Source organism: Thalassophryne amazonica, chromosome 4 (assembly GCF_902500255.1).
Source record: "Thalassophryne amazonica chromosome 4, fThaAma1.1, whole genome shotgun sequence".
Lineage (NCBI taxonomy): Eukaryota > Metazoa > Chordata > Actinopteri > Batrachoidiformes > Batrachoididae > Thalassophryne > Thalassophryne amazonica.
Genome location: NC_047106.1, coordinates 132,923,165 through 132,946,108, shown reverse-complemented (window position 1 = coordinate 132,946,108; position 22,944 = coordinate 132,923,165). Strand labels below are relative to the sequence as shown.

At 43.0% G+C, this 22,944-nt stretch overlaps 1 protein-coding gene across 1 annotated transcript in view; it reads left to right on the top strand.

Annotated features, from left to right (window-relative positions):
- Positions 1-22,944, top strand: part of LOC117508767 (tyrosine-protein kinase receptor UFO) — a 111,410-nt gene that overhangs the window by 52,930 nt on the left and 35,536 nt on the right. Inside the window, exon 8 of the mRNA XM_034168597.1 lies at positions 21,768-21,907. Coding sequence (XP_034024488.1) covers positions 21,768-21,907 — 140 coding nt within the window. The remainder of the gene's footprint in view (positions 1-21,767; positions 21,908-22,944) is intronic.

The window sequence follows — 22,944 nt, the reverse complement described above, 5'->3', positions numbered from 1 at the left end:
TCATTTTGGGGTGCTGAATCCAAATCGGAGCTCAGATTTCCTATATCACACCATGTTTTGTTGCAATTTGCACATCCCTTATTGATATATATTGATTCATATTCCCTGTTCTGCGGAATGATCTCCCTGAATCAATAAAACAGTCAGATTCTGTTGAGACTTTCAAGTCCAGACTTAAGACACGCTTATTTTCCCCTTCGTATGGCTAGCATACTGGCATAGTATGTTACTATGCTTTCTACCCTTTTAAATTAATTTTATTAGTAAACTGAGTGGGCCGCGGCCTCAACTTTATCGAAATTCTTTTAGTGAAGCTTAGGGTTAGTGTCCGGCAATCACCTTAGTATTTCTTCTGTTTTTCTCGTTGCTTAATGCTGACAAATTGTGCTGTATTTGTTGTTTTTCTGATGCCTGATTCTGTTTTTCTCTCTGTTTGAGGTGCGGCTCCATCCAGTGATGGGTGTGGTGTTTGCTTCTGCAAACCTCCCGTCCTGTGCACCAGCAACATTTCCTGTATATTTGTTTTGTAAATTGTTTTGTAAAAGATCGCCCCTTGAGTCTGGTCTGCTTGAGGTTCTTCCTCAAATCATCATAGGGAGTTTTTTCTTTCCACTGTTGCCTGTGTGCTTGCTCTGGGGGTTGGTAAGGTTAGACCTTACTCATGTGACGCACTTCAAGGCAGCTTTGTTGTGATTTGGTGCCATATAAATGAAAATAAATTGAAACTGAAATTGAAAATTGATGGATTACACAAAAGTTGTTCATTCACTCACGAGTTTGACTCCACTAATCATGAACAAAAGCAGCTTCAAAAGCATATTTTTTAAACCAGGTTCACGAAATGTGAACAAAGAGTCTTAATAAAGGATTATTAATCAATCGTGAGGTCTGTACAGGAAAATATCAGCACCTGGTCCATGCAAAAAAGATCTGATATTCCCATACAGACCAATTTTGTTTTTTTTTATTCATCTTGTTGGTCTTCATTTGGCATGTCCACTACAAGCTTGTTTACTGTTATTTCCTCCAATTCAAATTCATCAGTGTAATAAAATTCGCTCAGAGAACGGTCCTCTTCGTCGCTCATAATTTCTTTGTTTGCTTTTTGTTTTGTTTTATTTCGTGCTATGAAAATTGTAAACAAAGTGGCAAATCTGATAAGCAATCCGGACCAATCGTAACAGTTTTGATATATCAGACCAGAAATCAGCCAATCAGAGCACGTGTACTGTTGTAGCAATATAATAATATTGTTTATGGCGCCAAAGAGGTGTGCGAGACAGCAGCTTTTGCTTCAATGTTTGATACAAGAAATATGTTTTCATATGTCATAAACATGATGTGATTTGCAAAAGCTAACACCAGATTCAGATTCAGCGCCCCCAAATGACCCAAAATCCGTTCAAAAACTCCATGCAAGAAAAGTCATGTTGACCACTTTTATCGATTTACATCCCAGATGAACTGTTCACTGATGATGCTTCAGGAAAATGTAACTTTATTGTTTTAGCTCTTTACTTTTATCTCATCTCAGGTTGTGTTTTTGACTTGCAGCAGGATAACTTCAATAAACACATTTTGTTCCACCTGCCGTGGTAACCGTGTAGGGCTCATACAGCTAAAATATAAATGAGCAAGGTGTTTGTGCAACCATTAGCAAGCAAAAACTCAAACAATTAATTCAATCAACAAATTAAAAGAGAACATAAAGAGGATACAGTGAGTAACTTTGATGTACCAAATCAATCCATAAAGTAAGTTTGTAATATCTATGTAATGTTTGCCCATTGTTAGATGGGATTAGCGAACAAGCTAAATTAGCCAGATGAAATCTACAACAGAACTGGAAAGTAAGACTGGAATTAAAGAATGGATAGAATGTTTGGCTGGGGATGGTGTCACGTTTTTCATCTGTACTGCAAATTAGTCATAACAAACTCAAAACACATTTCAAGACCTTTGCAACAACTTTGTTTTCAAAAACGGAGTGGCTATACGCCCAAACCGTTGGTTCAGTAAATACGCGAGCATATACGCCCAACCACAGCTGACCAATGAGCGTGCTTCTTCCGGTTTCAACGCGGGAGGGAAAAAAGGCGGATATTTTTGCGCCAGCTGCGGGAGGGTTCGCACCCCGTGGAGGGGCTGTGATCTAAAGTGGTTCTGTTTGGCTCATCACACCCAGCGAACTGTGTCAAACTAACACCATCTTACAGCCAACAAGCATCATTTTGTTCAAAAACTGTTTCATCATCGTTAACAGGCTTCCGTTCAAATGCTTATGAAGTTTGTTTGTCTTGATCCATTGCGATGTTTTCGCAGTAATTAAAGACGACGCCGTTAAATGTGTCAAACATACGCCACAATAGAGCCTTAAAACGTGGTGTAAAAAACGTAGTTTAGATGCACAAAACGTGTCAAATACACGCTCACGGTTGGGCGAATAAGGTAAGACATTATATTTATCTGCCCAACGGTTGGGAGTGTAATGTTCAATGTATGACTTATCTGCCCAACGGTTGGGCGAATAGCCTTTGCCTTATAAAATTGCTCAAATCAAAAGGAAGCCTATTTGTGAGTGCACAGGCTCTGTGTGCACAAGTGTAGTTGGATGGGGTTTTGTTGTTTGTTTGTTTAGTAAGTTAAAAATGAACTACCATATCGATGAGGTCTGTAAAAACTAGAAGGATCATGTGTCACATGACTTCCCAGTAATGAAATTTGCACTGTGATGAGTGCTGCTGTAGTTTTTACATCCATTTATAGGTTTGATTTTGCTGGTAAAGGTCGTGACTCATGATTCTGCACAGGCATTATATCCCTGTTTCTCGACAAAAACACCTCAGAATTACGCGACACTCGACTCATCGCAGTAGATGGAGGTGAGTCACAAAAAAGTCATATTTAATCTAAATAATGCTGCAGCCTGCAAAAACTAAACAGCCACAGTCATAAAATGATGAAAGAAAAACAGTCTGTTCAATTCCAGAAAAAGGATGTTCCTGAATATTGCGACACTTTTTGATCATGTTGACAGTTTGTACATAGTCTGATGAGGAAAACGTGTTTCCTGTGTAATTCGTTTTCATTCATGGAGTTCAGGCTTCACCTCCAAGAGTTATAGTTCATGGGCCAAGCAGGTTTTCGTACACAAAAATGTATGATAGCCACCCCAGGGTGGTAGCTGTAGCTAGGTAGAGATCAATGAAGAATTACACAGAGGTCAAATTTTAAAAGTGCTCCAATCATGTTGAAAACTATATCACATTATTTGTCTGATCATAACAATTCCTAAAAGGTATAGTTTGGACTATCTGTGATAGAATGTTCTGGAGTTATGGGGTAAAACAGCAAAAATGGTGACAAAGGTCAATTTCAGTTTGTACAGGGGTCAAAAGTTAAAGTTGGTCCAATTTCAGCAAAAAAATGATGATTAGGTCAAAATTCATGACTGGCTCATAAGCTATTATGAGTCAGCCTTTGGCGAAAGGATGAACGCTTTCCATCCACACCTTTGACCCCCACAGAGATAAAACAGATCCACGGAAACTCTCTATGATGCACTTATTCTTCTATAGCACCTGATGTAAGCAGAGGCCTGCTACGCGTGCACTCCCTAACCTCTGCTGGCGTCAGATAAATTTGTGCTGCCGTCATGTGGAACATGGCTGATCATAACTGCATCTTTTTTTCTTTGGCATTCTTGCTTCTGCTTTTCAGAAAATGTTTCAGTTCTACCCCTGTGTGCAGCGGATGTACGTGTTGGGAACATGTAAGGGGCAGAATTGTTGTTTCGGTCCTATGTGTCCATCTGTGTGTAACCATAATACTCAAAGACTTTTGTCTGATTTGGACTGAACTTCAGCCAAGGACAAAGTGATTTGATTAAAAAAAAAAATTAAATGCCATCATAGGCCAAGGTCAAAATTTGGGTTTAATGGTAATGTATGGGGGTATTTAAAGTATTTAAAGTTCCTGTGTTAAAGAACGTGGTTACTATTAAACACCAATATGAAGTAACATATCCCCTTTCTATTGGTCATATGACCTTTGATGTTGTGTGGGCCGCTGAAGAGGAGGTACTGCTGGCCCACCACCACCAGAGGGCGCCCTGCCTGGAGTGCGGGCTCCAGGCACCAGAGGGCGCTGCCGCATCATGGGAGTAGCCTGGGTGACAGCTGTCACCCATCACCAGACACAGCTTGTTCTACTCAGCACCGAGGTATATCAGGAGGACGGCGTCTCCACCTCAGTGCCGAGATATCGCCTAAGACCAAGGTAGTATTCTCTGCAGTTATACATTGCATCATCAGCTAAGACTGTTAAAACCTTTTCAGGACTGGTGACTACTGAAAACCTCATTCTTTGGATAAGTACTCACCTTCCTGCTATACTTGCCAAGAGGTGGAGGCGGCTTCTCCCCTCTCTGTTACGGGGTGCGTTCATCCACTCCTGTGTGTTGTTGCTCTCTCCTGCCAGCAGTACCGGATCCGACGAGCGGAGGCAGTGGCCACCTGGGAATTCGGGACTTGGCGGTTCCAGTATTTCCAGGTTCGGTGGCAGAGGAGATCTGGTGGTTCCGGTTCGACTGAGACAGACGTCTCCTACCTTCGAGCCTGCCCACACGACACCAGCGGATTCGACCCCAAATTGTGTTTGTTGTATTACTCGTGCTTGTTTCAGTAGTAAATCTTGTTATTTACTCTCTCCATTGTCCGTCATTGTGCCCCCTGTTGTGGGTCCGTGTTCCTACACTTTCACAACATTTGACTGTGGTTGACACTGACAAGGTCAATCTGAACTTAAAACATTTGGCACCACTATGGATTAAACCTGGTACAGTAGGTACGTTACTGTGGTATGTCATGATTGGTTGCCATGGCAGGAGTTGTTTGAAATGGTCAAAAATTGCTGCTGTCTTGATGTCATGTTGTGTGTGATGTACTGGTGCTTCTGTGAAGGCTCTCAGTTGTCCAGGTGGTTTCCATAGTCGCGAAGCTTGAATCTTCAACTGGACTGGGTTGCTTGACGCGAGGATGTTTCGCTTCAGAATTTTAGCTTCCTCAGCTAAAATTCTTGCTCTGGTAGTCTGACTTCTGTCTTGACCCTTGTAGATCTTCTCTACAAGGGTCAGCGAACTGTCCTCAGCATCAAGCAACCCAGTCCAGTTGAGATTGAAGCTCTCTGCTATGATGTACTGGTGCATTTCGAAACTGCATCTGCTGAATCAAGAGTAGTTCTTGGCAAAAAGAACGAGGGGGAAAGTGTCCCAGATCAAGCAACAAAATGTCACAAACATAACACAAAGCTCACCAGACACCACCCAGAAACCACCAAAACACAGTCAGGCTCAAGAGCAGATATTCATTAAGTTCCTCTGTAGCAGCATCTGCCATTCATGATCTTTGTCCATATTTCATAATAATGAAAATTAATTTCTACTCATATATTTAAAAGATCCCTTTGCATGTTTTCCCCAACTCTGCACAACCTGGAGGTGTGTTGTGATGAATTCTTGTCCATGTATCTACACATAATCTACACATAACATGTCACATTGACAGTGTAATAGATTTGGGATTGTAGTGACGTGGTGATAGTACGAGGCGGTTCTTGCAGATGTTTTTTTAGGTCTAGATGAGGTCATGGCAGTGTTTAGCAACAGTGCTGAACTGTAGTAACGCTGTTGGGTTGGTGTCATGGCAACATGGGAGGTGGACATTTTTTGGAGCCAAAATCGGCACGGACCATCATGACCTACAGATGTGGTGGTTTGACTGATCGATCTTGGTAATTCGACAGTGTAAAATCCAGCTTTAGTCCAGGATTAAAGTGGCTCAGCTTAGACAGAGTTGATCAAATGTCAAGGCCACACAGAACAGTAACTATAGGTATCGCTGAATCACAAGGAAGAATTTCATGACTGGTGGCAAACGTAAGGCACAGTGTTTGCAGTCTCTATGTGAATCTTCCTGTTATAGTTTGGTTTCTTTTAAAAATCCCAAATGTTGGAATCTGCATAAGTGAGGGAGGATCTCCCAAAACATTTATGTCAACAATTTACCGTCACCTTCAGTGTTATTAACAAGTAGTAATATAGGACAAAAAAAAAGGATAAAATCATCTAAATAGCAGAGTTAGAAACAAAGAGAAGCAGCAAGGACACGGGAGAGAGGGAACGATGAGGTTTAAGTGCTGGAGCACACCAACTTGTAGTGGTTGTGTTGCTGCTGGCAGCTACAACACATGGGGAAGCACTCCATCACGCCAAACGGGTCCCAATAACATCATCCATACACCCGGCCCCCGTTTCTTGTAGTGTGACATGACTGAGTGATTTGTAAGCGACCAGAGAGACTGGAGAAAGACAAAGGCAGGCCTGCAACAAAGGAAAGTTTGCAGTGGCTGCGTCCTCGTGAAAGGATCAGGAATTCCATCTGGATACGGTGCACATTCCTCACAGCATTACTCAGTGATGTTTTTCTGCTGCAGAAGACTTTTTTTTCTTGTGCTCCAAAAACAAAAGGCTGGAAAGAGACAATAAAGTAGACATGGGAACAAAAGCGATACTAAAAAAGAACAGAACAGTAATAAATGTTCAAACCGGAGACCTTCTCTGCTCAACATATCTGTCACACCAGGATTTCATTTTTGTTTTTAGTTTTTTTTTTTGTTTTTTTTGCTCCCAGTGACTCCAAATTTCCCAAATTGTTTGACACTTCCCTTTCCAGATGTTGTAGTTATCCACACCCCAGAAAACTCATGGCTGTGGAAACAACACACAGCTGGTTCGCACCCTCGGCACACTGGCCCCTGGCCCACAGTGCTGCTGATCCTTGTTTATACCCACAATCCTTGACATTCCACACCCTGTGTAGCTGTGTTGAATGTTGTCTGCTGTGTAACCCGTGTCATGTATGTCTTTCAGTACCAGATTACCCTCCAGTTAATGTGAGCGTGGTTCTGAACGGGACAGAATTATGGCTGACTTGGAGGAGCCTCCTGGGAAGCTGAATGGACATCTACAGGGTTACCTGCTGCAGTACGCACCCCCCAACGGACCAGGTTAGTATGGACACCCATCATACTCATCCCACTTGTTCTACAAACTAGATAATTCTGGATGTTATCATCAAATCAAATCAAATCAAATCAATTTTATTTATATAGCACCAAATCACACAAACAGTTGCCCCAAGGCGCTTTATATTGTAAGGCAAAAGCCATACAATAATTACAGAAAAACCCCAATGGTCAAAACGACCCCCTGTGAGCAAGCACTTAGCGACAGTGGGAAGGAAAACTCCCTTTTAACAGGAAGAAACCTCCAGCAGAACCAGGCTCAGGGAGGGGCAGTCTTCTGCTGGGACTGGTTGGGGCTGAGGGAGAGAATCAGGAAAAAGACATGCTGTGGAAGAGAGCAGAGTCAATCACTAATGATTAAATGGAGAGTGGTGCATACAGAGCAAAAAGAGGTGAATAAAAAGAAACAATGGGTGCATCATGGGAAACCCCCCAGCAGTCTAAGTCTATAGCATAAAACCCTATGGTATTGTGGTTCCTGGTAACTGATTCACTTCATATGTTGGAGGATATTGGTGTTCCACCTCTCTTTTTCACTTGGAGGTGATGGTCTAGTGGTTAAGGTGTTGGGCTTGAGACCAGAAGATCCTCAATTTAAATCCCACAGTTCCTGGTGTTCTCAACCAGTCTCTCAGCTAAGTTGTTTTGTTGTCCATACAGCTGCTCCCGTTTTGTTCGGGGTCGCCACAGCGGATACAGCCAGATCTTCATTGGCATTTGGCACAAGTTTTACACTGGATGCCCTTCCTGACACAACTCCAGTGTAATCTGGAGAAACACACACAGCCACTGGTGTTCCAAAGAGGTCTCCCATCCAAGTACTAACCAGGCCCTGCACTGCTTAGCTTCTGAGATCTGACGGGATCAGACTGACAAAGAGCAGATCGACTGCACAAATGGTCTCTCAGCCAAGTACTACTATGTAATCGGTAGCTGCTCTGTTTGCTTTCTGAGATCTGCCAGGATTATATATACACAACAGAGCAACCTGGCTGCAAACATACACAACATTATTCTTACACTTGCAACAGTGCTCTTGTATATGAGAGTACTGTTTTCAATGCTGTGTGTCCATCTGTTTGTGAACATGCTAACTCAGAGTATTGATCCAGTTTGGACCAAACTTGATGGAATGACTGAAGCTCAGCCAGGACAAATTGATTTGGTATTGAGAAAAATTGGTCAAAAGACAAGATCAAAGGCCAAGGTCAAACATGAGACCTCATGCTTATATATAGGGGGCATTTAGAGTAGCTATAAGTTAACTCAGCCACATGTGGTGTGCAGCCAGTACATTCTGAGTGCCGACCCCAAACCCAGATAAATGAGGAGGGTTGCGTCAGGAAGGGCATCCGGCATAAAACAAGCCAATCCAACTATGCAGACTAAGAATCGAATTTCCATACCGGATCGGTCGTGGCCTGGTTAACAAGTCCTCCACTGGTGCTGTTGCCCAACAGGGTGCCAGTGGAAATTGGGCTACTGCTGGGTGAAGATGATGAAGAAGAGGAGGGGAACTTTTCCACAAATAGTGGGAAAAGAAGAAAACTAGAAGGGTGGAAATGAGAGTGGGGACTTTGAATGTTGGTAGTATGACTGGTAAAGGAGAGAGCTGGCTGATATGATGGAGAGGAAAAAGGTAGACATATTATATGTGCAAGAGACCAAGTGGAAGGGAAGTAAGAGCAGGAGACTTAGTGGTGGAATGAAGAGGTCCAGGAAAGCATAAAGAGAAAGAGGTTGCCAAAAAAAGTTTTGGGATAGTCAGAGAGATGAAGAAAGTAGACAGGAGTACAAGGAGATGCGGCATAAGGCAAAAAGAAGTGGCAAAAACGAAGGAAAAGGCATATTGCGAGCTGTACAAGAAGTTGAATAGTAAGGAAGGAGAAAAGGACTTGTTCCGATTGGCCAGACAAAGGGACAGAGCTGGAAAGGATGTGCAGCAGGCTAGGGTGGTAAAAGATGCACATGGTAATGTGCTGACAAGTGAGGAGTGTGTGATGAGAAGGTAGAGGGAATATTTTGAAGAGCTGATGAATAAAGAAAATGAGTGAGAGAAAAGGCTGGATGATGTGGTGAGAGTAAATCAGGAAGTACAAGAGATTAGTAAGGAAGAAGTGAGGGCTGCTGTGAAGAGGATGAAGAGTGGAAAGGCAGTTGGTCCAGATGACATTCCAGTGGAGGCATGGAAATGTCTAGGAGAGATGGCAGTAGAGTTTCTAACTAGATTGTTTAATAAAATCTTGGAAAGTGAGAGGATGCCTGAGGAGTGGAGACGAAGTGTGCTGGTTCCTATTTTCAAGAACAAGAGTGATGTGCAGAGCTGCAGCAACTACAGACATAAAGCTGATCAGCCACAGCATGACATTATGGGAAAGAGTAGTAGAAGCTAGGCTTAGAAAACAGGTGAAGATCTGTGAGCAGCAACATGGTTTCATGCCAAGAAAGAGCACTACAGATGCAATGTTTGCTCTGAGAATACTGCTGAAGTACAGAGAAGACCAGAAAAAGTTACATTGTGTGTTTGTGGACTTAGAAAAAGCTTATGATAGGGTGCCAAGAGAAGAGCTGTGGTATGTATGAGGAAGTCTGGAGTGGCAGAGAAGTATGTTAGCGTAGTGCAGGACATGTACAAGAATAGTGTGACAGCGGTGAGATGCGCAGTCGGAATGACAGACCCATTCATGGTGGAGGTGGGATTACACCAAGGATCAGCTCTGAGTCCTTTCTTGTTTGCAGTGGTGATGGACAGGTTGACGGATGAGATCAGACAGGAGTCTCCATGGACTATGGTGTTTGCAGATGACATTGTGATCTGTAGTGAGAGTAGAGAGCAAGTTGAGTCTAGTCTGGAGAAGTGGAGATATGCTTTGGATAGAAGGGGAATATAAGTCAGTAGAAGCAAGACTGATTACTTGTCTGTGAATGAGTGGAATAGTGCAGTTACAAGGAGTAGAAGTGGTGAAAGTAGAGATTTAATATTTGGTCAACTGTTCAAAGCAATGGAGATGTGGTAAAGAGGTGAAGAAGAGATGCAGGCAGGGTGGAGTGGGTGGAGAAAGGTGGCAGGAGTGATTTGTGACCAAGAATATCAGCAAGAGTGAAGGGGAAACGTGAATTACAATCTTACCACATTTACGCTTAGCCTTAGCCAGCAGTTTCAAATTTCCTTTGATGTCGCCTGCTCTGGCCCCGGAAGACAATTGACTATGGTTGCTGGTGTTGCTAACTTCACATTTCGCAAAATAGAGTCGTCAATAACCAGAGTTTGATCCTCTGCGGGTGTGTCGCCGAGTGGGGAAAAAAGGTTAGAAATGTGAATGGGTTGGCGTGTACATGGGGCTTCTGTTTAGAACTACGCTTCCTCCACACAGTCACCCAGTCGGCCTGCTTTCCCGGCTGCTCGGATCTGCTGGAAGGGAACTAACGGCGGCTAAGCTACCTTGGTCCGCACCGACTACAGGGGCCTGGCTAGCTGTAGAATTTTCCACGGTGCGGAGCCGAGTCTCCAATTCGCCCAGCCTGGCCTCCAAAGCTACAAATAAGCTACACTTATTACAAGTACCATTACTGCTAAAGGAGGCCGAGGAATAACTAAACATTTCACACCCAGAGCAGAAAAGTGCGGGAGAGACAGGAGAAGCTGCCATGCTAAATCGGCTAAGAGCTAGTAGCTGCGTTAAGCTAGCGGATTCCTAAAAACAAGCAAAGTGAATAATGTGTAAATAATTTAGAGGTGATTCAGCAGAAGGAGTGCTTTAGTTAAGGCACGTGGAGATTACACTGGGAAACAAATCGTAATCTAGATAACTAGATCAATCTAACTGCGCAGATTAAACAGCTAACAGATACAGAAAAACACCGCTGTGCTCCGGAACAGGAAGTGATACAATACCGCAGTGAGAGCCAACATAAGCAAGTGGATTCTCCTAATCTTTGATCACAATGAACATGGGATCATCAAGGACTAAGATTTGAATTTCACTATAATTTGCACTTAATTTGTCACACATATGTAGGTGACTTCCAGAATTGCCCAAGTACGGACAAATTTGCACATGTCGATCACAGGGGTCACGTTAACGTCTTTTCTTTGTGGGTTTACTACTTTTGGCTGATTTCTACCAAACTTGGTATATACATGAAGGTCAGCCTCAGAGTTACCCTAAAAGGGTTCCTTTAACAAAAGTCAAGGGAATTGATTTCCTACCCAAGTTGGACCAAAGACACTACACACTACATGTAATTGTATTCAGGTAAAGGCCTGTCATTGTAGTTAAATGTCAAAAGTTACATTTTTACTCTGTTTTGGAACAAACATCATATACAGCTCAGACGAGTGAATGCAGTAGTTATCCAACTTCATGGTGGAGTAGACCAAAGAGGGATTTTCTTAAAAAGAAGATGTGACAGTTTGTGAGAAGGCGCATGGTAGATGAGTATGAAAGACTTTCACTGCTCCAGGGATGGTTGATGTTTGTTGTCTATACATTCCAGGCCAAGCATTCAGCAGAGCCCTTCAGCACGGGACCTGAACAGATTTCATAATCAGAATGTGAACATCCCTCCAGCCACCCACCTGATCAGCAACCTGGAGCCACACAGCTATGCTGTCAGAGTGGCCTGTCACACCAGCCAGGGCCTCTCTGAGTGGACACCCTGGGTGGAGCTACGCACCAAAGAAGGAGGTATGAGGGCATGTCGTGCAGACTACAGTAACCTGCAAGTTCACTCATGTTTGTTTCATGACAAGAGCTGAAATATGTTTTTGTTCTGGTGTGGTGACTGTGTTTTAAATCTTATCATTCACACAGTGCATCTCGAAAGTATTCACGTCGTTTCACTTTTTCTCCTTTTTGCTATGTTACAGCCTTATGCCAAAATGGAGTAAATTCATTTTTTCCCCTCAAAATTCTACTCACAACACTCCATAATGATGACATGAAAAAAGGAAACTTTTACAACTTTATGAAAAATAAAAAACTAAGAAATCACGCGTACATAAGTATTCACAGCCTTTGCTCAAAACTTTGTTGATGCACCTTTGCAGCAATTACAGCCTCAAGTCTTCTTGAATATGATGCCACAAGCTTGGCACACACATCTTTGGGCAGTTTTGCCCATTCCTCTTTGCAGCACCTCTCAAGCTCCATCAGGTTGGATGGGGAGCGTCGGTGCACAGCCATTATCGGATCTCTACAGAGATGTTCAATCAGATTCAAGTCTGGGCTCTGGCTGGGCCACTCAAGGACATTCACAGAGTTGTCCTGAAGCCACTCCTTTGATATCTTGACTGTGTGCTTTGGGTCATTGTGATGCTGAAAGATGAATCGTCACCCCAGTCTGAGGTTGAGAGCACTCTGGAGCAGGTTTTCATCCAGGATGTCTCTGTACATTGTTGCATTCATCTTTCCTCTCAATCCTGTCTAGTCTCCTAGTTCCTGCCACTGAAAACATCCCCACAGCATGATGCTGCCACCACCATGCTTCACTGTAGGGATCGTGCCTGGATTCCTCCATCACGCCTGGCAATCACACCAAAGAGTTCAATCTTTGTCTCATCAGACCAGAGAATTTTGTTTCTCATGGTTTGAGACTCCTTCAGGTGCCTTCAAAGTCCAGGTGTGCTGCCATGTGCCTTTTACTAAGGAGTGGCTTCCATCTGGCCCCTCTACTATACAGGCCTGATTGGTGGATTGCTGCAGAGATGGTTGTCCTTCTAGAAGGTTCTCCTCTCTCCTCAGAGGAATGCTGGAGCTCTGGCAGAGTGACCATTGGGTTCTTGGTCACCTCCCTGACTGAGGTCCTTCTCCCCAGATCCCTCAGTTTAGATGGGTGGCCAGCTCTAGGAAAAGTCCTAGTGGAACTGAACTTCTTCCATTTACAAATGATGGAGGCCACTGTGCTCATTGGGACCTTCAAAGCAGTAGAAATGCTTCTGTCCCCTTCCACAGATTTGTACCTTGAGGCAATCATATCTCCGAGGCAGGGCACCATCAGGGATTTTCGGCCCCATGAAAAGAAATATTACTCGGCGGAGCAGTCGGAAGGAACCCACGTAAACATCATCTTCACACAGAAAGTTCACAGGTGGGAATTGATCCTATGACCTTCTTGCTGGGAGGCAACAGTGCTAACTACTAAGCCACCGTGCTGCCCAATCGCTGTCTGTGAAAAGTTATTACCTCTTCCAACGAAACAGCCTTGGATGCTACTTGCTTCCCAATTTGTATCTGGAGCCGACAGTGGACACTAGGCATAACGACTGAAAGAACAAGTCGAAATGAGATTCCTCTGTCGGGTATCTGGATTTAGGGTGTTTGTTTAAAAGCCCATTTCTGTCAATTTGAAGTGTGGCTTTGGCCTCTCAGAACTTTTTGTTAGACACGGGCCGTAATTCATAATTTGACATCCTGGATAACAACAGATTCAAAGAATTAAAGGTACACGTCACTGTGCTTATCAGAATTTATCACCAATTTTCAAATCTAAACAGTTGAGACGCTGCATTGGCAGTGTGGAGACAGAGTGGGCGGAGACACAGGAGAGCGTTTGGCTGAAAGGCTTCACTTAGGTCTCCTGCACTCTGTGCAAACTGTAATGTTAGGCTGCTGTGTGTCTGACTTTAAACTGAGGTGGGATTTTCCATGCCAGCTCATGCCGTTTCTATCCCTGGATGAACGCGAGTGGAAAGTGTGTACACTAAGCAGACAGATATGCCACAAGAGGGATGGCGGGGTTTTCCATAAATGTAGATAATCCGAAAACACTTGAATGCAGCATTTCTCACGCAGAGACAAAAAAAAAATGAGAAGTTGAGCTGGAAATGCCTCTGCAATAGAGAAGGAGAAAAAGTGGTTTTGAGACATCCTGTTGATTATCAGGATTCTAAACTTTCTGTTCTTCTTTTAGCAAATTTATAGCAATCTTTGTTCCGTTTTACCGGAGGCTTATGAAAAAATCCTGAATTAACACAGTGGACAGATTTGTTTCATTTTTGCTGTTTGTTTTCATTTCTTGAAGAAAAGATTCCATTCAGCCAGGGGTCATGGATGTTTTAAGTGGCTTTACAGGTCAAAAAGTGAGGAAAGTGAAGGTAGATGGTTTGTCATATTTTCCACATCATTGTCCCTGAACGTCACAGAGCGCTGTCTGTGGCTCCGTAAACTCCTGTTTGCTGTGGAAGTCTGGCTCAAACGTTCCCAATTCATTCTCTCCTTCCATCAAGCTCTTGACTTTATTGCACTTTTCTCCTAGAAGCTCCTTTGTTCTCTGTTCCCCTGTCTCCCAAATCTTCCAAACACAACCGAGGTAATTATTTACAACACACCTCTGAAAAAGGACTTTTCTCATTTCCACCCCCACCCCTCCGTTTTTAAATGACTCCGGATGACCTGTGATTTACGTTCCGCTGGGTTACAAATGAGCACTCGGTGCTGTGGGGAAAAATGAAGGGTGGGAATAGGAAAGTATGGAAGAGCAGGGAGACAGGGGGGAAGGGGGGGAGCACTTTGAGAAAACACAGGGTTTTTGCTATTTTCCCCAAAGCCCACTGTTTTCCCCTCAGCATGAGAGTGCAAGCGTCTGTGAAACAGACGACCCCGTGTCACCCTCCTCATCCTAAGCTGCTCCAAACATTATTTTTATAGTACATCCTCCTAAAATAAGAACAGAAAATACGACACTGGTCAACAACATATAAATAAAATTTCTTGCATGGACTTTGAGAACTGATTTAGTGTCATTTTGGAGGTGCTGAAAATCCAAATCGAGCTCAGATTTCCTATGTCACACCATGTTTTGTTGCAATTTGCACATCCCTTATTGATATAGATGTGATTCAATTCCCTGTTCTGCGGAATGATCTCCCTGAATCAATAAAACAGTCAAGATCTGTTGAGACTTTCAAGTCCAGACTTAAGACACGCTTATTTTCCCCTTCGTATGGCTAGCAGACTGCATAGTATGTTACTATGCTTTCTAACCTTTTAAATTAATTTTATTAGTAAACTGAGTGGGTCCGCGCCGTCAATCTTTATCGAAATTCTTTTAGTGAAGCTTAGGGTTAGTGTCCGGCAACACCTTAGTATTTCTTCTGTTTTCTCGGTGCTTAATGCTGACAACTTGTGCTGTATTTGTTGTTTTTCTGATGCCTGATTCTGTTTTTCTCTCTGTTGAGGTGCGGCTCCATCCAGTGATGGTGTGGTGTTTGCTTCTGCAAACCTCCCGTCCTGGTGCACCAGCAACATTTCCTGTATATTTGTTTTGTAAATTGTTTTGTAAAAAGATCGCCCCTTTGAGTCTGGGTCTGCTTGAGGTTTCTTCCTCAAATCATCATAGGGATTTTTTTCTTTCCACTGTTGCCTGTGTGGCTTGCTCTGGGGGGTTGGTAAGGTTAGACCTTACTCATGTGACGCACTTCAAGGCAGCTTTGGTTGTGATTTGGTGCCATATAAATGAAAATAAATTGAAACTGAAATTGAAAATTGATGGATTACACAAAAGTTGTTCATTCACATCACGAGTTGACTCCACTAATCATGAACAAAAGCAGCTTCAAAGCATATTTTTTAAACCAGGTTCACGAAATGTGAACAAAGAGTCTTAATAAAGGATTATTAATCAATCGTGAGGTCTGTACAGGAAAATATCAGCACCTGGTCCATGCAAAAAAGATCTGATATTCCCATACAGACCAATTTTGTTTTTTTTATTCATCTTGTTGGTCTTCATTTGGCATGTCCACTACAAGCTTGTTTACTGTTATTTCCTCTCAATTCAATTCATCAGTGTAGTAAAATTCGCTCAGAGAACGGTCCCTCTTCGTCGCTCATAATTTCTTTGTTTGCTTTTGTTTTGTTTTATTTCGTGCTATGAAAATTGTAAACAAAGTGGCAAATCTGATAAGCAATCCGGACCAATCGTAACAGTTTTGATATATCAGACCAGAAATCAGCCATCAGAGCACGTGTACTGTTGTAGCAATATAATAATATTGTTTATGGCGCCAAAGAGGTGTGCGAGACAGCAGCTTTTGCTTCAATGTTTGATACAAGAAATATGTTTTCATATGTCATAAACATGATGTGATTGCAAAGCTAACACCAGATTCAGATTCAGCGCCCCCAAATGACCCAAATCCGTTCAAAAACTCCATGCAAGAAAAGTCATGTGACCACTTTTATCGATTTACATCCCAGATGAACTGTTCACATGATGATGCTCAGGAAAATGTAACTTATTGTTTTAGCTCTTTACTTTTATCTCATCTCAGGTTGTGTTTTTGACTTGCAGCAGGATAACTTCAATAAACACATTTTGTTCCACCTGCCGTGGTAACCGTGTAGGGCTCATACAGCTAAAATATAATGAGCAAGGTGTTTGTGCAACCATTAGCAAGCAAAAACTCAAACAATTAATTCAATCAACAATTAAAAGAGAACATAAAGAGGATACAGTGAGTAACTTTGATGTACCAAATCAATCCATAAAGTAAGTTTGTAATATCTATGTAATGTTTGCCCATTGTTAGATGGGATTAGCGAACAAGCTAAATTAGCCAGATGAAATCTACAACAGAACTGGAAAGTAAGACTGGAATTAAAGAATGGATAGAATGTTTGGCTGGGGATGGTGTCACGTTTTTCATCTGTACTGCAAATTAGTCATAACAAACTCAAAACACATTTCAAGACCTTTGCAACAACTTTGTTTTCAAAAACGGAGTGGCTATACGCCCAACCGTTGGTTCAGTAAATACGCGAGCATATACGCCCAACCACAGCTGACCAATGAGCGTGCTTCTTCCGGTTTCAACGCGGGAGGGAAAAAAGGCGGATATTTTTGCGCCAGCTGCGGGAGGGTTCGCACCCCGTGGAGGGGCTGTGATCTAAAGTGGTTCTGTTTGGCTCATCACACCCAGCGAACTGTGTCAAACTAACACCATCTTACAGCCAACAAGCATCATTTTGTTCAAAAACTGTTTCATCATCGTTAACAGGCTTCCGTTCAAAATGCTTATGAAGTTTGTTTGTCTTGATCCATTGCGATGTTTTCGCAGTAATTAAAGACGACGCCGTTAAATGTGTCAAACATACGCCACAATAGAGCCTTAAAACGTGGTGTAAAAAACGTAGTTTAGATGCACAAAACGTGTCAAATACACGCTCACGGTTGGGCGAATAAGGTAAGACATTATATTTATCTGCCCAACGGTTGGGAGTGTAATGTTCAATGTATGACTTATCTGCCCAACGGTTGGGCGAATAGCCTTTGCCTTATAAAATTGCTCAAATCAAAAGGAAGCCTATTTGTGAGTGCACAGGCTCTGTGTGCACAAGTGTAGTTGGATGGGGTTTTGTTGTTTGTTTGTTTAGTAAGTTAAAAATGAACTACCATATCGATGAGGTCTGTAAAAACTAGAAGGATCATGTGTCACATGACTTCCCAGTAATGAAATTTGCACTGTGATGAGTGCTGCTGTAGTTTTTACATCCATTTATAGGTTTGATTTTGCTGGTAAAGGTCGTGACTCATGATTCTGCACAGGCATTATATCCCTGTTTCTCGACAAAAACACCTCAGAATTACGCGACACTCGACTCATCGCAGTAGATGGAGGTGAGTCACAAAAAAGTCATATTTAATCTAAATAATGCTGCAGCCTGCAAAAACTAAACAGCCACAGTCATAAAATGATGAAAGAAAAACAGTCTGTTCAATTCCAGAAAAAGGATGTTCCTGAATATTGCGACACTTTTTGATCATGTTGACAGTTTGTACATAGTCTGATGAGGGAAAACGTGTTTCCTGTGTAATTCGTTTCATTCATGGAGTTCAGGCTTCACCTCCAAGAGTTATAGTTCATGGGCCAAGCAGGTTTTCGTACACAAAAATGTATGATAGCCACCCCAGGGTGGTAGCTGTAGCTAGGTAGAGATCAATGAAGAATTACACAGAGGTCAAATTTTAAAAGTGCTCCAATCATGTTGAAAACTATATCACATTATTTGTCTGATCATAACAATTCCTAAAAGGTATAGTTTGGACTATCTGTGATAGAATGTTCTGGAGTTATGGGGTAAAAACAGCAAAAATGGTGACAAAGGTCAATTTCAGTTTGTACAGGGGTCAAAAGTTAAAGTTGGTCCAATTTCAGCAAAAAATGATGATTAGGTCAAAATTCATGACTGGCTCATAAGCTATTATGAGTCAGCCTTTGGCGAAAGGATGAACGCTTTCCATCCACACCTTTGACCCCCACAGAGATAAAACAGATCCACGGAAACTCTCTATGATGCACTTATTCTTCTATAGCACCTGATGTAAGCAGAGGCCTGCTACGCGTGCACTCCCTAACCTCTGCTGGCGTCAGATAAATTTGTGCTGCCGTCATGTGGAACATGGCTGATCATAACTGCATCTTTTTTCTTTGGAATTCTTGCTTCTGCTTTTCAGAAAATGTTTCAGTTCTACCCCTGTGTGCAGCGGATGTACGTGTTTGGGAACATGTAAGGGGCAGAATTGTTGTTTTCGGTCCTATGTGTCCATCTGTGTGTAACCATAATATCTCAAAGACTTTTTGTCTGATTTGGACTGAACTTCAGCCAAGGACAAAGTGATTTGATTAAAAAAAAAAAATTAAATGCCATCATAGGCCAAGGTCAAAATTTGGGTTTAATGGTAATGTATGGGGGTATTTAAAGTATTTAAAGTTCCTGTGTTAAAGAACGTGGTTACTATTAAACACCAATATGAAGTAACATATCCCCTTTCTATTGGTCATATGACCTTTGATGTTGTGTGGGCCGCTGAAGAGGAGGTACTGCTGGCCCACCACCACCAGAGGGCGCCCTGCCTGGAGTGCGGGCTCCAGGCACCAGAGGGCGCTGCCGCATCATGGGAGTAGCCTGGGTGACAGCTGTCACCCATCACCAGACACAGCTGTTCTACTCAGCACCGAGGTATATCAGGAGGACGGCGTCTCCACCTCAGTGCCGAGATATCGCCTAAGACCAAGGTAGTATTCTCTGCAGTTATACATTGCATCATCAGCTAAGACTGTTAAAACCTTTTTCAGGACTGGTGACTACTGAAAACCTCATTCTTTGGATAAGTACTCACCTTCCTGCTATACTTTGCCAAGAGGTGGAGGCGGCTTCTCCCCTCTCTGTTACTGGGTGCGTTCATCCACTCCTGTGTGTTGTTGCTCTCTCCTGCCAGCAGTACCGGATCCGACGAGCGGAGGCAGTGGCCACCTGGGAATTCGGGACTTGGCGGTTCCAGTATTTCCAGGGTTCGGTGGCAGAGGAGATCTGGGTGGTTCCGGTTCGACTGAGACAGACGTCTCCTACCTTCGAGCCTGCCCACACGACACCAGCGGATTCGACCCCAAATTGTGTTTGTTGTATTACTCGTGCTTGTTTCAGTAGTAAATCTTGTTATTTACTCTCTCCATTGTCCGTTCATTGTGCCCCCTGTTGTGGGTCCGTGTTCCTACACTTTCACAACATTTGACTGTGGTTGACACTGACAAGGTCAATCTGAACTTAAAACATTTGGCACCACTATGGATTAAACCTGGTACAGTAGGTACGTTACTGTGGTATGTCATGATTGGTTGCCATGGTCCAGGAGTTGTTTGAAATGGTCAAAAATTGCCTGCTGTCTTGATGTCATGTTGTGTGTTGATGTACTGGTGCTTCTGTGAAGGCTCTCAGTTGTCCAGGTGGTTTCCATAGTCGCGAAGCTTGAATCTTCAACTGGACTGGGTTGCTTGACGCGAGGATGTTTCGCTTCAGAATTTTAGCTTCCTCAGCTAAAATTCTTGCTCTGGTAGTCTGACTTCTGTCTTGACCCTTGTAGATCTTCTCTACAAGGGTCAAGCGAACTGTCCTCGCATCAAGCAACCCAGTCCAGTTGAAGATTGAAGCTTCTCTGCTATGATGTACTGGTGCATTTCGAAACTGCATCTTGCTGAATCAAGAGTATTCTTGGCAAAAGACGAGGGGGGAAAGTGTCCACAGATCAGCAACAAAATGTCACAAACATAACACAAAGCTCACCAGACACCACCCAGAAACCACCAAAACACAGTCAGGCTCAAGAGCAGATATTCGTTAAGTTCCTCTGTAGCAGCATCTGCCATTCATGATCTTTGTCCATATTTCATAATAATGAAAATTAATTTCTACTCATATATTTAAAAGATCCCTTTGCATGTTTTCCCCAACTCTGCACAACCTGGAGGTGTGTTGTGATGAATTCTTGTCCATGTATCTACACATAATCTACACATAACATGTCACATTGACAGTGTAATAGATTTGGGATTGTAGTGACGTGGTGATAGTACGAGGCGGTTCTTGCAGATGTTTTTTTAGGTCTAGATGAGGTCATGGCAGTGTTTAGCAACAGTGCTGAACTGTAGTAACGCTGTTGGGTTGGTGTCATGGCAACATGGGAGGTGGGACATTTTTTGGAGCCAAATCGGCACGGACCATCATGACCTACAGATGTGGTGGTTTGACTGATCGATCTTGGTAATTCCTGACAGTGTAAATCCAGCTTTAGTCCAGGATAAAGTGGCTCAGCTTTAGACAGAGTTGATCAAATGTCAAGGACACACAGAAACAGTAACTATGGTATCGCTGAATCACAAGGAATGAATTTCCATGACTTGGTGGCAAACGTAAGGCACAGGTGTTGCAGTCTCTATGTGAATCTTCCTGTTATAGTTTGGTTTTCTTTTAAAAATCCCAAATGTTGGAATCTGCATAAGTGAGGGAGGATCTCCCAAAACATTTATGTCAACAATTACCGTCACCTTCAGTGTTATTAACAAGTAGTAATATTAGGACAAAAAAAAGGATAAAATCATGCTAAATAGCAGAGTTAGAAACAAAGAGGAAGCAGCAAGGACACGGGAGAGAGGGAACGATGAGGTTTAAGTGCTGGAGCACACCAACTTGTAGGTTGTTGTTGCTGCTGGCAGCTACAACACATGTGGAAGCAATCATCCGCCAAACGGGTCCCAATAACATCATCCATACACGCCGGCCCCGTTTCTTGTAGTGTGCATGACTGAGTGATTTGTAAGCTGCCAGAGAGACTGAAGAAAGACAAAGGCAGGCCTGCAACAAAGGAAAGTTTGCAGTGGCGGCGTCCTCGTGAAAGGATCAGGAATTCCATTCTGATACGGTGCACATTCCTCACAGCATTACTCAGTGATGTTTTTCTGCTGCCAGAAGACTTTTTTTTTCTTTGTGCTCCAAAAACAAAAAGGCTGGAAAGAGACAATAAAGTAGACATGGGAACAAAAGCGATACTAAAAAAGAACAGAACAGTAATAAATGTTCAACCGGAGACCTTCTCTGCTCAAACATATCTGTCACACCAGGATTTCATTTTTGTTTTTTGTTTTTTTGTTTTTTTGCTCCCAGTGACTCCAAATTTCCCAAATTGTTTGACATCTTCCCTTTCCAGATGTTGTAGTTATCCACACCCCAGAAACTCATGGCTGTGGAAACAACACACAGCTGGTTCAGCACCCTCGGCACACTGGCCCCTGGCCCACAGTGCTGCTGGATCCTTGTTTATACCCACAATCCTTTGACATTCCACACCCTGTGTAGCTGTGTGGAATGTTTTCTGCTGTGTAACCCGTGTCATTGTATGTCTTTCAGTACCAGATTACCCTCCAGTTAATGTGAGCGTGGTTCTGAACGGGACAGAATTATGGCTGACTTGGGAGGAGCCTCCTGGGAAGCTGAATGGACATCTACAGGGTTACCTGCTGCAGTACAGCACCCCCAGCACGGACCAGGTTAGTATGGGACACCCATCATACTCATCCCACTTGTTCTACAAACTAGATTAATTCTGGATGTTATCATCAAATCAAATCAAATCAAATCAATTTTATTTATATAGCACCAAATCACAACAAACAGTTGCCCCAAGGCGCTTTATATTGTAAGGCAAAAGCCATACAATAATTACAGAAAAACCCCAATGGTCAAAACGACCCCCTGTGAGCAAGCACTTAGCGACAGTGGGAAGGAAAACTCCCTTTTAACAGGAAGAAACCTCCAGCAGAACCAGGCTCAGGGAGGGGCAGTCTTCTGCTGGGACTGGTTGGGGCTGAGGGAGAGAATCAGGAAAAAGACATGCTGTGGAAGAGAGCAGAGATCAATCACTAATGATTAAATGGAGAGTGGTGCATACAGAGCAAAAAGAGGTGAATAAAAAGAAACAATGGGTGCATCATGGGAAACCCCCCAGCAGTCTAAGTCTATAGCATAAAACCCTATGGTATTGTGGTTCCTGGTAACTGATTCACTTCATATGTTGGAGGATATTGGTGTTCCACCTCTCTTTTTCACTTGGAGGTGATGGTCTAGTGGTTAAGGTGTTGGGCTTGAGACCAGAAGATCCTCAATTTAAATCCCACAGTTCCTGGTGTTCTCAACCAGTCTCTCAGCTAAGTTGTTGTTGTTGTCCATACAGCTGCTCCCGTTTTGTTCGGGGTCGCCACAGCGGATACAGCCAGATCTTCATTGGCATTTGGCACAAGTTTTACACTGGATGCCCTTCCTGACACAACTCCAGTGTAATCTGGAGAAACACACACAGCCACTGGTGTTCCAAAGAGGTCTCCCATCCAAGTACTAACCAGGCCCTGCACTGCTTAGCTTCTGAGATCTGACGGGATCAGACTGACAAAGAGCAGATCGACTGCACAAATGGTCTCTCAGCCAAGTACTACTATGTAATCGGTAGCTGCTCTGTTTGCTTTCTGAGATCTGCCAGGATTATATATACACAACAGAGCAACCTGGCTGCACAACATACACCAACATT